At 47.3% G+C, this 15,289-nt stretch overlaps 1 protein-coding gene across 2 annotated transcripts in view; it reads right to left on the reverse strand.

Moving 5' to 3' along the window:
• The window catches only part of LOC144144418 (calmodulin-B-like), a 94,207-nt gene extending 79,360 nt beyond the window's left edge, over positions 1-14,847 (reverse strand). The window contains exon 1 of one of the 2 annotated variants that reach the window (XM_077675851.1): positions 14,369-14,847. Coding sequence is in view for 1 of the 2 variants with exons in the window: in XM_077675850.1 (XP_077531976.1) it covers positions 14,369-14,371 (3 nt within the window). In the remaining variant the exon portion in view is untranslated. The remainder of the gene's footprint in view (positions 1-14,368) is intronic. The other variant, XM_077675850.1, reaches the window with a different exon arrangement.
• Between the last annotated feature and the right edge of the window lie 442 nt (positions 14,848-15,289).

The following is a 15,289-nucleotide window of genomic DNA, read 5'->3' on the forward strand; positions in this document are numbered from 1 at the left end:
CTGTCTGTCTGTCTGTCTGTCTGTCTGTCTGTCTGTCTGTCTGTCTGTCTGTCTGTCTGTCTGTCTGTCTGTCTGTGTGTGAGAGAGAGAGAGAGATCTAGAGCTTTTATTTCCGAGCCCACTGCTCCTTGGAGTGGAAATAAACAAATTGAAATTAAACAGTGAGCGGACAAGGAGCACGTATGTGGTGCGCATCAAACTCGGAGCATGCGCACAACTATCCCGTGTGATATAAAGACAGCTCTCACTTGTGCGGTGTAGGTGTCACCCTTTGCCAGCTGGGACTAACCAGCACGTGTGTTGGGCGCACATGGAGTGGCTTGGTGCAAGGACTCGAGCGGTGTCGTTATTGCAGAGTGAAGCGCCGTACTATTTATCGGCCCAGTAGGTGCAGGTCGTTATTCAGTGTCGCGTTGTTCCCATGACCGTTATGTGTTTCAAGCTGCTGTCTCTACACATGTCGTTTTTGTTTTGTTGTCCCGGAATAAACCGGTCATTTCTGTTCCTTGCGTGTCGGCTTCACTTCGTCGGGCGGGGTCGGGCTCGCGAACCTTTCGCACATGAAGTTGGTTCCTACAATGTATGCGTTCGCGTGGCCGGCCGCTGGCGCCCCGGGGAGCCGGACGAAAGTAGATTCACGCGACGTCTTCACGTGCCATACAACATCCATAGACTGGGTTTTGAAAGAGCCTCGGGCCGGCCGGTCAGCTCAGCGGGGAGAGCAAGGGGCTACGAGTGAGCCACCGGGTCTCCCCAGACTACTTGGAAGCAAGTCCAGCCTGTCGGTCCGCGCCGTGGCGGAAACGGCAACGACAGGGAGTGGTGTGCGCCTACTGTGGATCGATGGGGGCGGAATCTGTCAGCGGCGGGGCGTCGGCATAGACGTCGAGGAATGGTTACCGCTAACACGGTGGTCTCTTCGCGGATGAGTGGCCACTGACACGCCGCACGGTGGCCGGAGGGACACGCACGGAGCCCCCACCCAAGTGTCCTCCTGCCTGTGGACGGTGCGCGTGATCTGGTACGGCTTGTGGCGGGACTACGAAAAACCCGGCCGAGTTGTAATTAAACGGTCGCCACTTCCAAGTGGAGCGGCCTGAAGCTGAAAGTCAACCGACAGTCACCCTACTGGAGGGCTCTCATGTAAAATTACCTCTGATCTGATCGCAAAAGGAATTCTCTCTATCTCTCTCTCTCTCTCTCTCTCTCTCTCTATATATATATATATATATATATATATATATATATATATTTTATATACATATAAAAAATATACATTTTTTCACCACTTTCTTTTCGACTCAAAAACTTCTTCATCTCTTTCTATGACCCACCACAACCTCCCCTTTGCTTTCCGAGGTTTTCTTGACTGCCAACCCTTATTTTCTGTCTTATTTCACAGAGCCCCTCATTTCCCATTTTCTGATTCGCTGCATGCTTAGCGAGGGCCTCTGTTCTGACAGTCTTGGTGCCAAAGGGAGCTTAAGAGGGTTCAACGCTGGTCGACCACTCTCGACATGTCGTAGACCCTCGAGTCACGGCCCGGGGGTTAAAAAGAAGGCCCCCTTCACCCCGAGTAGTCCGAGTGGCGCTGGCCACCACCCCCAAGTGCAGGAAACAAAAATACCTTAACATAAATACCCGAGAAAGTGCTGGGGAAACAGCCCCGCCGGTAGCGTAGTGGTTATCGCACCAGACCGGTATTCTGGAGGTCGTGGGTTCGGATCCCACCCGGCGGGCATTTGTTCACCACTTTCTTTTCGACTCAAAAAATTATTCTTCTCTTTCTATGACCCACAACAACCTCCCCTTTGCTTTCCGAGGTTTTCTTGACTGCCAACACTTATTTTCTGTCTTATTTCACGGAGCCCCTCATTTCCCACTTTCTGATTCGCTATATATATATATATATATATATATATATATATATATATATATATATATATATATATATATATATATATATATATATATATATATATATATATCCTCTCTCTTATGCATCTACGCGTTTTGAAGCGCGCTTGAATGTACGAGGTCACATTCCGTATTTTGCACACGAAATATGTGGATATAATAAGTGGCTGGCGCTGAATATGGACGTTCGCCCACCGCTGCCTTCTTTTTAATCATTTCATATGGCCAGAATCTCACCTCGTACTAAATCGTACCGTACGCGCGGCCTTAGAAATAGCAGACTTCATTTCAGCACGCCGCTTACACACAATTCTTGAGTTGACGTAGCCAGAAAACATATTCAATCGGGTAGGCAGGATGGTTGGCTCTAGCCAGGAAAGCAGACAGGGTCCCAATGCGTGATAGGACGGTGTGTACCCAGTTGCGTGACAGTGCGTACGCAGAGAGGGCCGAGGGCGGTCCGATACACGTTGGAACGGCGGTCGTCGTTCAGGCGTAAGAGCTGACCTATTCTCGGAAGTACACGTGCCGCTGACTACATAGACTCCGATATGGCCACCTCCAGGGCAAACTAGCACGTGTCACGTCAAAAATTACCTTCGGCACTCATAGTCTTCCACGTCAAACGCGAAGCCGTAGGCTTTGAGCTCGAGCACTTACGGGTCTACAAAGCTTCGTTTCAGCAGCCGTCGCATGCTCACTATGTAAAGACTGAAGACCTCTCAATTTGACTGCCAGCCACTTCTGGCATGCGTTAGAACAATTCATTGGTTACTCGCACATTTGGTTATCTCATACCCTCGCCTAGTTATAGCACCTTCCGCTCGTTACTCTAGGTTACTGGTAAAATTTTAGACTATATATATATATATATATATATATATATATATGTATATATATATATATATGTGTATATATATATATATATATATATATATATATATATATATATATATATATATATATATATATATATATATATATATATATATATATATATGCTGTCGCCAGCGCATTATAATTTTCAGTAGGCACAGGGGATAGATTTAAAAGCGTCCATTCACGCTAGGTTCACGAAGCCAGACTACAACGGGGACATTTGAAGAGTGATTCGAACCTACGCCTTCTAAACCACTGGTTCGATTCGTTTGTCACGCCATGCCAAGCTCGTTGCATGGCGTGACGAGCGAATCGAGAACCGACGATTCATTCCAAATTACAGACGAGCGCCCGAAGCGTGACGCTGTAAACAGGCTGCTCGTGCTAAGAATTGCAAATATTTCACACGTCAGCTTAGGTGTAGCCACTGGCTTGTGTGCACGCGTCACATGGCCCTACACAAACAGGAATGCCGTAAAGACCAGGTGGCACTGGAGGAAAAAGCAAATAAAAGCTACTGTAATAGGAACTGAAATGGCCCGCTCACGTCGTTTAAGAAAAGCTCAGCCTCCGTTTTCATTTCTGTCCGCTAGCTATTACAGTCGGCAGTTCGTGCACACAGTGTATCGACTTCGATCGGCAATTCAGCGTTCGCAGCGACTCTCCGCGCCACTGGTCCCATTTTCCGTGCCTGGGCGCAGCTATAGGCTCGCGGCGGTGTCTTTGCGCGGGAAAAACACAAGGCTCGGGAGAGCGATTTGGTGACCGGCAACGCGCAGAGCCCGCCTGCGAGGAAGTAAGAACAAGAGTCTCCGCGACGAAGACGCCGCCACTGGGCACGCGCGGAGGCCAAAACAAACGATACGACTCCCAGACGAATGACGTCGGCCACTCGGCGTCGCAGGAGGTCGGCGAGAAGGAGTCATAAATTTTGAGATTACATTGAAAAGGATGGTTGTGGAAATAGATGCTGCCAGCATAGGCGCACGAACAAGCTATTAACAGATGAGTTCTGTGATTTTATGTTCTGTTTTGGGGCTGATCCTGCTCTACTCTATGGCTTTCTCCGCGCGCGGAACCTTTCGGGTCGAGACAGAGGATGAAGCGAAGAAAGTATACTATTATGTTCGACTCTTTCAAAACGCAATATGCGATCTATCTTTCGGCGCTGGTAAGCGGGAAAAAAATAACACAGGAAGGAGGAAGGGGTTGAAGGAGCGAAAAAAATAAATGACCCAAACGTTGAGAAACCCGTCGCAAAGCCCTCGCAGCAAAATCGCGCCCCAAACTTCTCGCACTCTCTCAGCGTGCACGCGACGATGAGCAAGACGATACGGTGCAAGTTTAAACGAGGAGGCGTAACAACGACATGGCGCACCACCGTCATCCGTCTCTTCTTCTCGTCCGTCGATTATCTACTTCCGAGACTCGAGTGGTGACCTGAAAACACGGCATCGCGGAGCTCTAGGGCCGCGCTTGCTATTGATTGTGGCCATTCAGGCGGCAGCCAGGCAGACTGCCAGGCGTCTCCAACGGGCTCGGCGGACCGATTGACGTCCGGCCGGGGCTGATCGAAGGGCTACTCTTTCTCGTCCCGTCGCTGAGCGTGGAGGTCAGGCCGATACCGAGATGCGCCGCGAATATACATATGGGCGGAGGGTCGCCAGTCGTCGGGCCGTGTCGTTGGGTAAAGAGGCGCACGCATCGGTTTGCAATGGTCGAAGCGTTATACCGAGTCATGCCGACTGCAATTTGGTGGGTTAGATTGCGGAGCTCCTGATATGACTGCGTTTAGAAGAGCAAGCAGGGGGCGAGATTTGTGTGGGAGATAAGAGGAGGCCGGGATGATAGGGGCTGATACGGTACCATGCGTGCTGGAACTGCGCTGTGTCTAGGGCATGTGCCATGATAATGAAAATCTCCCCCAACATTATCGATTGATTGTGGGGTTTAACGCACCGAAGTTGTGCGTGATTTATGAGGCGCGCCGGAGTGGAGGGCTCAGGATTATTTTTGGCCGCCTGGGGATCTCTAACGTGCGCCGAAATCTCGACACATTTGCGCTTTTAGCCCCCATCAGAAAAGCAGTCAGCGCGACTGGGATAGAACGCGCGTCCTTGCATGGCCTCCTTTTTTTTCCATTTTAATTAATGATGTCGCTTCTGCCATACAAAATTCTTCGTTTTTGTTGTCTGCTGATAGATAAGTGCGCAATGTTCAGGACTGTAATTCCCTTCCGGCTTAAATCATGTCCCTCCATCGTTGAGGCACCAAAAACGGTCTAATTTTGAACCCCTCGAAGACAAAAGTTGTTTATTATAATAGAAAAAACGCAATATTTCTATAAAACTGGAAGTGCTGCACTGCCGAGGATGACCGAAATTTTAGACTTGAAAGCACTCTTTGATTCTTCTCTAACTTTTCCTTCCCACGTTACACAAATTACCCGACGCTCTCTTCTATGCCTGGGGACTGTTGGCAGATATTTTAGAAAGTGCCAAGGTCATCTTCCTTCCTTAATTATGTATTCGGTTCCGCTTACCTCTTCTCGAATACTGATCAATTCTTTTCGAAAATGCAAGTCCAATAAAGAGCGTACCCAAAGGGCTCGAAATAATTTCATTTCAATCTCTAGGCACCGTTTTCGTCATGTGCAAGCAGACACAAACAAAACAACAGCATGTTTTTTTTTTTCTGAAAAATATTCCTACTCTTTAATGTCGACGAATGCTAGCTGATCTCATCTTTCTTAATAAATTGATTCAGTGCGGTGTTTTTTGCGACGACCTGGTTACATTTATTAATGTCAACGTGCCGCGTAAACTTTTCCGAGCGTGTCGGGATTTCAGAACGGATACTTTAGGCAGCCATCGTTCGCTAATCAGCAGGCTACAGTCTTCGTATAATGCCTATTCTCATCGTCTTCATATATTTCAAAGCTCGTTTCTTTTGTTTTTCTAATGACGTGAGAACTGTTGTAGTTTTGGCGCCTTTATATACTCAATGCAGGTTTGCGTGCCGTATATCACTGTATTTCTTATGTGTCCCTTAAACGTCTATCGGTTTGAGTGTAAGTGTGTGCTACGCAGAACTTTTCTTTGGCATTTTGAAATTTCCTTTGTTTTTTGTTGCAAAGCTTTTGTTTTAGACGTATATATTTTGTTTCTCATGTGCATGTTGAGTTTCTACTTGCTTGTTCAATTCCGTTTTTGTGCCTTAACATTTCTCCGCCTGAATGCCAGGGCTAGCAACACCGTTTTTTTTATTTTTTTATTTCTGAGATCTTTAAAGCTATTGTTTTTTGTCTTATGTGTAGTATTTCGTGTGTTAAATCGTCTTGATTTTCGTTTGTCTTTAAACACGGTGTACCAGTACCAAGACCCTACGGTTGTTCCTAGATTGATTAAATAAAGGTTGAAGATTGATTGATTGATTGATTGATTGATTGATTGATTGATTGATTGATTGATTGATTGATTGATTGATTGATTGATTGATTGATTGATTGATTGATTGATTGATTAATTGATTGATTGATTGTATCTTATTACTAAGAGCCTTCAGAAGAAAAAGAACGCGATCAACTAGTGCTGCTTTACTGGTTTATCCTCCAAATTTGCCGACCTTTGACGTCCGTAATGCGCCAGATCAATTTGCTGCTTTTGTACTGTGCGAAGTACTTTCCCGCGATGCCGACGCTCTTTTTGCGCACTCAAAAAGGTCAGGTATTTTCGCGTACCAAGACATGCTTAGTTCGCTCCGGAACCTTTGCAACCTCTGACACCTCTGGCATTGTGCATCCTCCTTATTTTAGCTGGGCATAAATGCAATTACGGGTATACTTCTTCTTAAAACGTCAAGGCAGCACGTGCCTTGAACGAAATAGAAAGCTTGCCCTTCAGGGCAGCAGCGTTTCGTTGACCACCATAATGCAGCTCGAACACCGCGAGACGGCTGTTGTGCTGAGGTTTCCTGTTTGGGATGGAGTCATGGCTGCGCCGTGCGCCTGCTAGACTGTTGCTCGCTGGTCACAAAAGAATCGAGACCTGCCTCCATGACGAGGTCCCTGGCACCGGTGTAGCGCTCGTAAGCTTTGCGGTGAAGCGTACTTGCAAAAGATGACATCATCACGTCTGCATTGTTCTCCGCAGAAAATCAGAGGGTAAATTTTGCATGCGACCCGATTAGAAATGGAGATCGTGTTCTGTCGGCTTCACCGATTCGCTGGACATGGAGCACACCCACTGAAATACTTGATTACTTTACCTGGCCGCCCTAAGTATGCGCCACGCGTGAATCGATAAATCATAACCGTGTAGACATATTGAGAAAGTCAGTCCCTACGCTTTGGAATCCCTATGCTTTGGAGTCCCTATGCCTTGGAATAATTTTGGAATCTATTTGGGTGCACAGCCGACTCCTGAGGTGAGTGATGATGCACTAGACTCTGTTACCAGTACACTAAGTTGATGGAACAACGACAATCGTGTCAATCCGCGTCCCTGTGTTTGTTCACCCTGGTCTCTTTCGCGCAGCCAACTAATTTTTCCTCGACCACCCACCCTTCATAATGTATATTTTAATTCGGTGGAATTTTTACGCCCAGTTGTGGCGATTTACCTTGTTGTTGTTGTACCTGGCCGCAACTCCCCCAGTTAAAGAGGCCCACGTTATGAGTGTTCGAACTTACGCGGCATCACCGAAGCTTGGTTGCAAATGGGGAAATGACGGCCTTGATGCCCTATACACCCCTCCTTTTCTATGGGCTTACTCGACTTCTTAAGGGCTGGCTAGAAAAAAATATGTTGATTCCTCTGTCATAGGAATCAGTAAAACACGAAACTGAAATGTGCAGCGAAATCTGCTGCTGAGCATGATTTGCGGGTCGGCGGCTGTCTTGTGGGTGCGCTTGACGAGCGACGTCCTGCTAACGGGTCGCTTCGGCAAAGCTGTGCTGGTGTTATTTCCGTGACGAATATGACATCAGTGAAATCTTGGTGTATCCTGGCATAAATGACACTTGCGTGTTAAAATATAAAACCCGAAAACGAACAACCCCAAGTATAACGTACTGATGATGATTGATGATTTCTATTGGTATCCCCTTTGTATCGGGGTGATGACATGTCATCTTACCAAAAAGGATTAATATACATGTGTTTTACACTTTTGGTTCAATACTAGCGCTGCTTAGGGCAGGCACAAAAAGCTTATTAGGCACAAAATACTTTTTTTTTTCTGTCACAGGTGGTAACTGTCCTAGGCAATATTCCCCTCTCTGCTTTTCGTCCACCAGCATTCTAATCTTCTTTTCGTCCCCTCGACAGCCTTGAAGGTAACTTCCTCTGTGATACCCTTAAATCCTAGGGCATCTGAAAGCCCAATATTCCCTTCATGTAGATTTGGATGGATACCCTCACATTCTAACACGATGTGCCGCATAGTTTCTGTTTCTTTTCCGCAGACCACGCATACCCCATCATTTTGTGAATACTTCCCCACAAAACTCTTAGTTCGCAGGCAACCTGCTCTAGCCTCAAAAAGCAAAGCACTGCCCTGGGAATTATCGTAAAAATTTTCCTTGATGTCCAGTTTCTCAGCCCTGTACATCTCTAACGACGTTTTAGCTTCCATTAGTACTCTTTAGTACTAAAGGTTGCTTCCCCGCAATAAGACCCTGTGTACAGGGGTGCACCCTTTACAGGCCGCTTGCTTCGTTGTATTGGCATCACTTCCGTGACGGGTATGACGTAAGTGAAACCTTCGTGAATCCCGGAATAAAACCCTTTCTTGTCAATATTACTCTCTTAAAAGACGTAGTGTCCTACATACTATGAACGGAAAGAATTAAGCACTACAAGTTTTGAGGACGCCGATTTAAAGCATTACTACTTGAGCGATTCTGTACATCTAACCGCACCCCCCCCCCCCCCCCCGGTTTTCGTTCACACCCCCCTGCCAACGTGACTAGAATAGCTTCCCAATGCCTCAGCTATCTTCCCTAGTCTTTGTCGGATCTGGTAACGAGGACTACCCGAAGTTGCTTTCTGTGATCACGCTCCACGTCGTTTTCCTAGTCTCATGTGTCGTCGAACTGTTCATCGCCCACAGATCTCAGCTCATCGCTAATCCAGCCTTCCGTGCAGCTCCTCGTACGACGAAACTGCTCCCCACGCCGTGCATCACTTCCGTCAGCGCAGTTGCCGCTGAACAACCTCCCGATATTCCGAAGTATCCCGCGCGATTTTCCGAAAGTGCTGTTTCCCCTGTGAATCAAAAATTTGCCTGAGTTCAAAGTCGCCACTTAGGGTGCTTATGTTACATTTGAAAATTTCGTTTAATTTTTGTTTAGAAGGAACAAGAGTTACTGGTGTAATGGTATGTGTATTGCCAAACCTCGAAACGCACAAACATGGGCATTCCTCCTCCTCTTCCTCCTCCTCCTCAGGCTAGGCGGACGAGTTGCGACGCGGCATTGCTACATCTTGCATTCTCACATTTATTCCCACGTCGTGTCTGACTGCTCTGAGCGTGCGTACAAGGCACGGACGACAGGGATCATGCACGAAGCACTTGAGGAGCTCTTTTTGAAAATCTGTGAACTCCACCTGAGCAGAATTTTAGAAGCAAACGAAAATTTTGTTAACGGACCTAAACGCAACGTTGTCAAAGCTAACCTCCAATAGCTGACGTGTAAACCATATCATATAATAGATTTGGCAGCGTTTCATTTAGTCCCCGTCACAGATTTTCGCTTCTTAGATTTTGTTCAATGCCATAGATTTGACTCAATTAAAAAAAAAAAAAAGCTCCTCATTTGCAAACACTCAGTGCCGTCAAACATGGGTGATCAGTACCAACCGGCCCCCTTCTTAGCGTCGCTATACTACATTCCCATCTGCCTTAATCCGTTCTCCCTTATCGTGCCCGCCCTCCTCCATTCTCTTCACTTCTTCGACCGCCTCCCCGTCTCCATCTTAGCGAACCCCTTGTCAAACTACCCGCTTCGTCGCAGTACCACCTGGATTGAAGTCGAGGGTTTGACGGAAGCCCGTCTGGTCGGGATACATGTTGAAGGAAAAACGGAGACACCGACCAAAAGAGAAACTGTTAAAAACTTTAAAAACAACAAACAAGACGTTTCGGCTTCCTTATTCACAATGAAAAACGTCTTGTTTGTTGTTTTAGAGTTCTTAACAGCTTCTCTTTTGGTCGGTGTCTCCGTTTTAACTTCTACCAGCTGGCTGGGACAGCAACGTGCACGTATGTATAGCCTTGAACTGCATAGCATCGGAGTCTCCAGATGAGAAAACGTGCGGAAATGAAAATCGGGACGCTTGCGAGCAGAAGCAGTTGATTCGCTGCAGAGGCGCTGTAAAATGCGCTCGTGAAGCGCGCAAGGATGCGTGGTACCGGTGACGCGCCCGGCTCGAGCCCCGGCCGTAAAGGAAGTCACGATAGGATCTCCGTGAAAGCCGGTACAGAAAAGATACGGGCGGAGCCTTCGCTAAAAGTAGCCCGCACTGTGCCGCTGCAGGCAGAAGGTTTAAAAAATAAATGAAATAAAAGAGGAGAACTTCGTGCGCTGTGCAGCAGTGCAGCCCAACTCCACCTGGCGGGGAGACGCCTTGTTGTCTTGAGAAAAAGGGACGCATGATGCGTTTATCACTCACGTGTTGCTTTCTTAATTCTTACTGGGTACATTTTACTAGCGCAAAAGACGGACTACAAGTAAGAAAAACACAGGACGAACGCTAGTCCTAGCGTTCGTTAGGACACTAGCTAGGACACTAGGAACGCTAGGACAGTAGCATTCGTTCTGTGTTTTTCTTACTCTTGGGGTCCGTCTTTTGCGCTAGTAAAATGTACCCAGTATCGTCTAACCAACTAGCCCAAGTTTCCATCCTTAAATCTTAATTCTTCTATGTTATTCGCATATTTGAGTTCCCGCACCAAACACAGCACACAAATACAAAAGTGACCCACATACTCTCTCCTCCTCATTCATCCACTCAATCATAAACCTATTAATGTCCATTTCACGACAAAGTTCAGATTTCTTCCGATTAGGAAGGTTCCGATACGGAGGGTCCTGATAGGAAACTTTTCGATATGGGAGGTTCCAGCGGAAAACTACACTAAGGTGGCCAAACCCTGTACTGGTAGGGGTGCGGAGTTTTTGTCTCAGAAAGTGTTCCTAATATGTTCTTTATTCACTGCGTATTTTCGCCATAAGGAATATGAAAGAGAGTTGAAGAAAGGAAGAGGGAATGAAGCAGGAAAGTATGGTCGCTCCTATCCAATCGGACGAGGCGGCACTTCAGACCTGGGAGATATGCAGAAAGCCGTTACATCCGTAATTGCTGGACAATGCGGAAGGGGGCCACGCTGAAGCGGTAGCCTCCTCACCCTCCTCTTTCCCCTACCTCCCCCTACTAGTAGAACTCGTCACTGTGTTTTCAATAAGATCCAAAATCACATCATCACTAAATCGCATACTCTTTATTCCTTTAAGCGACCACGCAACGTAACAAACTGCCAGGAGAGGACGATACAACAGCGTTTCTTCAGAACGTTTTATCAAAGCCACCGAAGAGTTTGAGTTCAAGAACTTAATTTTACCAGAACTAATGTCGGTTTGGTTTTGTGCAGCATTTTTTAAATGCATAGCATTTCTTAGCCTCGCCTGTTCCTGCGTCGGACGGTGTCAACAGATTCGTGTCCGCAGCAGGTGCGCCTCTCCTTCCCTCCTCTCTCTCAACAGCAGCTGGCGCGCGCATGCGTCGTAGTCAGCCAGTTCGCTCCGTCGCGGTCTCGGCCTAACAGGTGCGTGATAGCAGCGCGATGGGTCGTGGAAGGGCGCGCGCTGCTTGAGCATGCGCGCTCTCCCCCCCGTACTGCTCTCCCTCTACTGCGCGCGCTGCAAATATAGCGGCTAGCGGTCGCTCGTGTTTCAGTCACTGCGTTGCTCCTTCCTTCCTTGGTTGACGCTCGTGCCCACGTTTACTCGTGTCTGCTACTCCAGCATCACGGAAGAAGCGATGGAAGCAACACTGCCTTCAATCAGTACTGAGGCCCCAATGCTCTGCATTTACTCGTGTTCCCCTCGCGGGAAGGCGCGGGAATTTTTTTCTTACACACCGAGCATTTGTGCGCGCTAAGAAGTCCCCGTATAGGGTGCCTTCATCACAATTCTTCGGAATGACCAATGGAAGTTACCAAGTCTACGAATTCGGCGAATGACGAGGCTCAACATATGATTTGACTTGAAAAATTCATGTGCGAGGAACACCGAGCGAAGCATGAATGGCGTTTTTCATTTCGCAATGTCCCAGCGCAGTTGCCCTTTTTCACTCGAATTGCATGCTCGGCCCCGTCATTCGACGCATTCACACTAGGCCGCTTCGATTTGTCATTCCGGAGCATTGTGGTGAAGACACCCTACGGAACTTCTTCAGGGGACTCTGCAACACTTTCGATAAGCGCCTTCACTCTTTCCTTCGCGTCTGGAAACACTGCGAAAGCTATAGTTATCGCCAGCACGGAGCGGCACTGGATGATTTGCTCGTCGCACCAGATACACCTTCCATTTCTGATTTGTTTTTGTGCCATGGCTTGATTTTTAAAAGGGCTATCAAATTCGTTCATTGCTGGAACTCAAGCAAAACCGGCCAACAGCTGCTACATGGCCTTAATGACGTAATTCCAGCGGTCGAAGTACGTCAAGACCGAGAAAGAGAGATAAATCTCTTGAGCGAGTTTTCAAGTTATCTGATGGGTGTAAAGCAGTAATTTTTGGCTGAGGTACTTTGAGACCCCTTAATCTATGGGTTGGGTGTGTTGGGGGACTACGTTCTGCAAGCATATAAGATTTCAAAAAAAAAGTTGCAAAGAGTGTCGCCGGGTCCCTTTAAAGTGTACGATTTTTGGTCTCACTTTCTGCATCCACACATTTTTTTGTCCATTTTAAGCCATACTCTGTACAGCAAACGTTTGTTTTGCAAGCAATTACAGTGAATATATATACTAAACACCAAGTACATATGTCGCTGCTTTTGCACGGTAATTATATGGGACAATAAATAAATAAATAAATACATAAATAAATAAATAAATAAATAAATAAATAGTACAAAGAAAATTTCCTCAAAACAAATTGACGCACCCCACGATGTCTCCGAATGCTCCAGCATTATTCCATGCACATATCAATTTTACGTTTTTGTATTTTTTTTTTTCGCAACTTGTGCCGTCGCACTCCCTCGCTAGAGTTTGGCAGATTGGATAAGAGAAGCAAGCTCACAAGTAAACCATGAGGACAACGCTGTGCAAACCCGACCCGGCCAAGGCTGGGCCCATTTACCGTATCAGCTAACGTATACATGCAGTATATTCTCCGCGTACACTCCCGCCACCAGCACAGGCGCTATTCTTGTGACGCCCCGTAAGGGCAGCTATACGCTCTGTTCCCGGGATGCCGCAGCACGTCCTGCTCTCCCGGGAATGCGCCCAATCTGTTCGGGTCGACACAACAAAGAGAACGGTCAGGGTTGCTTAAACTTGCCACGGGTAGATTCCGCCTCGGTGCCGAATGTCTTCGCTCCCGGCTCTGGGTGTTTTATTTGGCCGAAAGTTTTCGCAGTCCTAAGACCACCCCATTTTTCACCCTACTGTACCGTTTAAAAGCGGCAGCAGAAATATGAGATAAATAGTTCAATTTCATGTTCAAAATAGTTCAAGTAGTTCAAAAGAATGCGGCGATAGGCGGTGTTGCCTATGAGAAGCTCTTATACCCCTTAGCAAAAAAAAAAAAAAGTTCTTCTGAAGCGACAAGTTCTGTTCGCGGTCGCGTTGGCCTTTCATTTAGTTTTTGTGGTTTTACCTTACCCTATCTCGAGCCTCTGTAAGCAAGCGCGCTGATTACTAAACAATGAGTCATAGAGATCGGATGCGGGTACTGACGCTGCAGTACCGAGGATAGCAGAGCAAGCCACTCAATCATCCCTAATTAATGTTAGAACTGTGCAGGTGACCCAATAACACGAAAACTAAACAAAACGAGTACTGTACAAGCTCCGGATATACCCGAAATGAAAAATACTTCGATTTTATTTTTGTGCGAAATAGCTAGGGCATTATCGGGCAAGATATCACGGTCGTTTCAGAAATCACTGGCCCATTAATTTTATCATGCCCTCAAGTGTGAGCAAACCTAAACTCATTTCCGCTGTTTTACTCTCATGAGTATTCTATCCGCTATCTTCTTTTACAACAAATAATCAAATAACTGAATCACAAACATCCACTCGCTGCATAGTTAAAAATATCTGTATCATTTGCGAACTAAGGCAGAATAACTATTTGTGAAGTTGCTATGCAATTTTATTTCAATTCATTACAAACAGCGCACGTAAACCGAATTTCAAGCGCAATAAATATTTTCGAACACTTTCCCCTGAAAAAAAAAAGCCCGAAATTTGCGCCGGGTATTCGATCGTTGTTTTGGGATAAGTAGAACAGCGTAAACAAAACCTGAAGGTCACAAAAAGTGGCACACACCAAGTTTTCTCACCATTTTCAGTGCGCTGACTCGGGCAGCCTAACAGGTGATCGAAGAGGTGTAATCCTGTTCGCAGACGGCGGCGAAGCGGCAGCTAGCTCGTCCGGTTCACGGCGCGTCCCGCCGCACTTCCTACGCCAGCACGTTTGTAAGCAGCACGGACGGTTCCCGAAGGAGAGGAGCGAGCTAAGCAAAAGCTGCTGATTTTTCTTCGTCGCAGCAGCCCACGATCACGACAGGGAACGACGCAGGATGCCTCCGAGCGCGCAGTGCCCGCACATGCCGACTCCGGTAGCAGACGACAGGGGGATCGGCGCTAGCAGAAGACTTCAGCGTCCCGCAGTCATCCCCGGTAAGCGGAAACGGGCATTATGTCGAAACAGAGGGTTTTTGCTCGCCTCTGTTTGCTTCTTCCCTCGTCCGGGACGGAACAGTTCCTCTCGCCGGGCTCGCTCGCTGGCTGACACCCCGCTTTCAAGTAAGTTCTATTTTTGTGTCCAATTACGAAGGACCAACAAAAAGGCGCCGCTGGCGGCGGCGCCGCTTTCGCCTGTTCCGCTGTGTGGGACGGCGGCGCCCTCTCCGGATGCGCTCAGAACTACGGAGGCGGCTGCATGTCGAAACTGAAACTAGGCCGCCTGTGGCGCGATGCTTCGGAAACTGACTGCTGTTTCCACGTGACGATGTACAGTGCACAGAACACTAGCTGGTTCAACTTCAACTGGTTACCTCTGAGAACTGTGCACACAAACTTTTTACAAATACGCTGAGGGCAAAAGTGTTGGGCTTAGACTTCACAACGGCGCGGCAGTTTTCTTGAAATCCTTTTCGAGCGAGGTAGGATAGGGCAGGGGGTATGAAAGCTGTGTTATAGTGTGTAGCCCTCTGTACAGGCGCAAGATGGAGCGAACGGAACACGAGTCCGTGGATTTT

The sequence above is a fragment of the Haemaphysalis longicornis genome, unplaced genomic scaffold (genome assembly GCF_048455015.1).
Source record: "Haemaphysalis longicornis isolate Haplotype H1 unplaced genomic scaffold, Haemaphysalis longicornis Haplotype H1 scaffold_7, whole genome shotgun sequence".
In the NCBI taxonomy this organism is placed as follows: Eukaryota; Metazoa; Arthropoda; class Arachnida; order Ixodida; family Ixodidae; genus Haemaphysalis; species Haemaphysalis longicornis.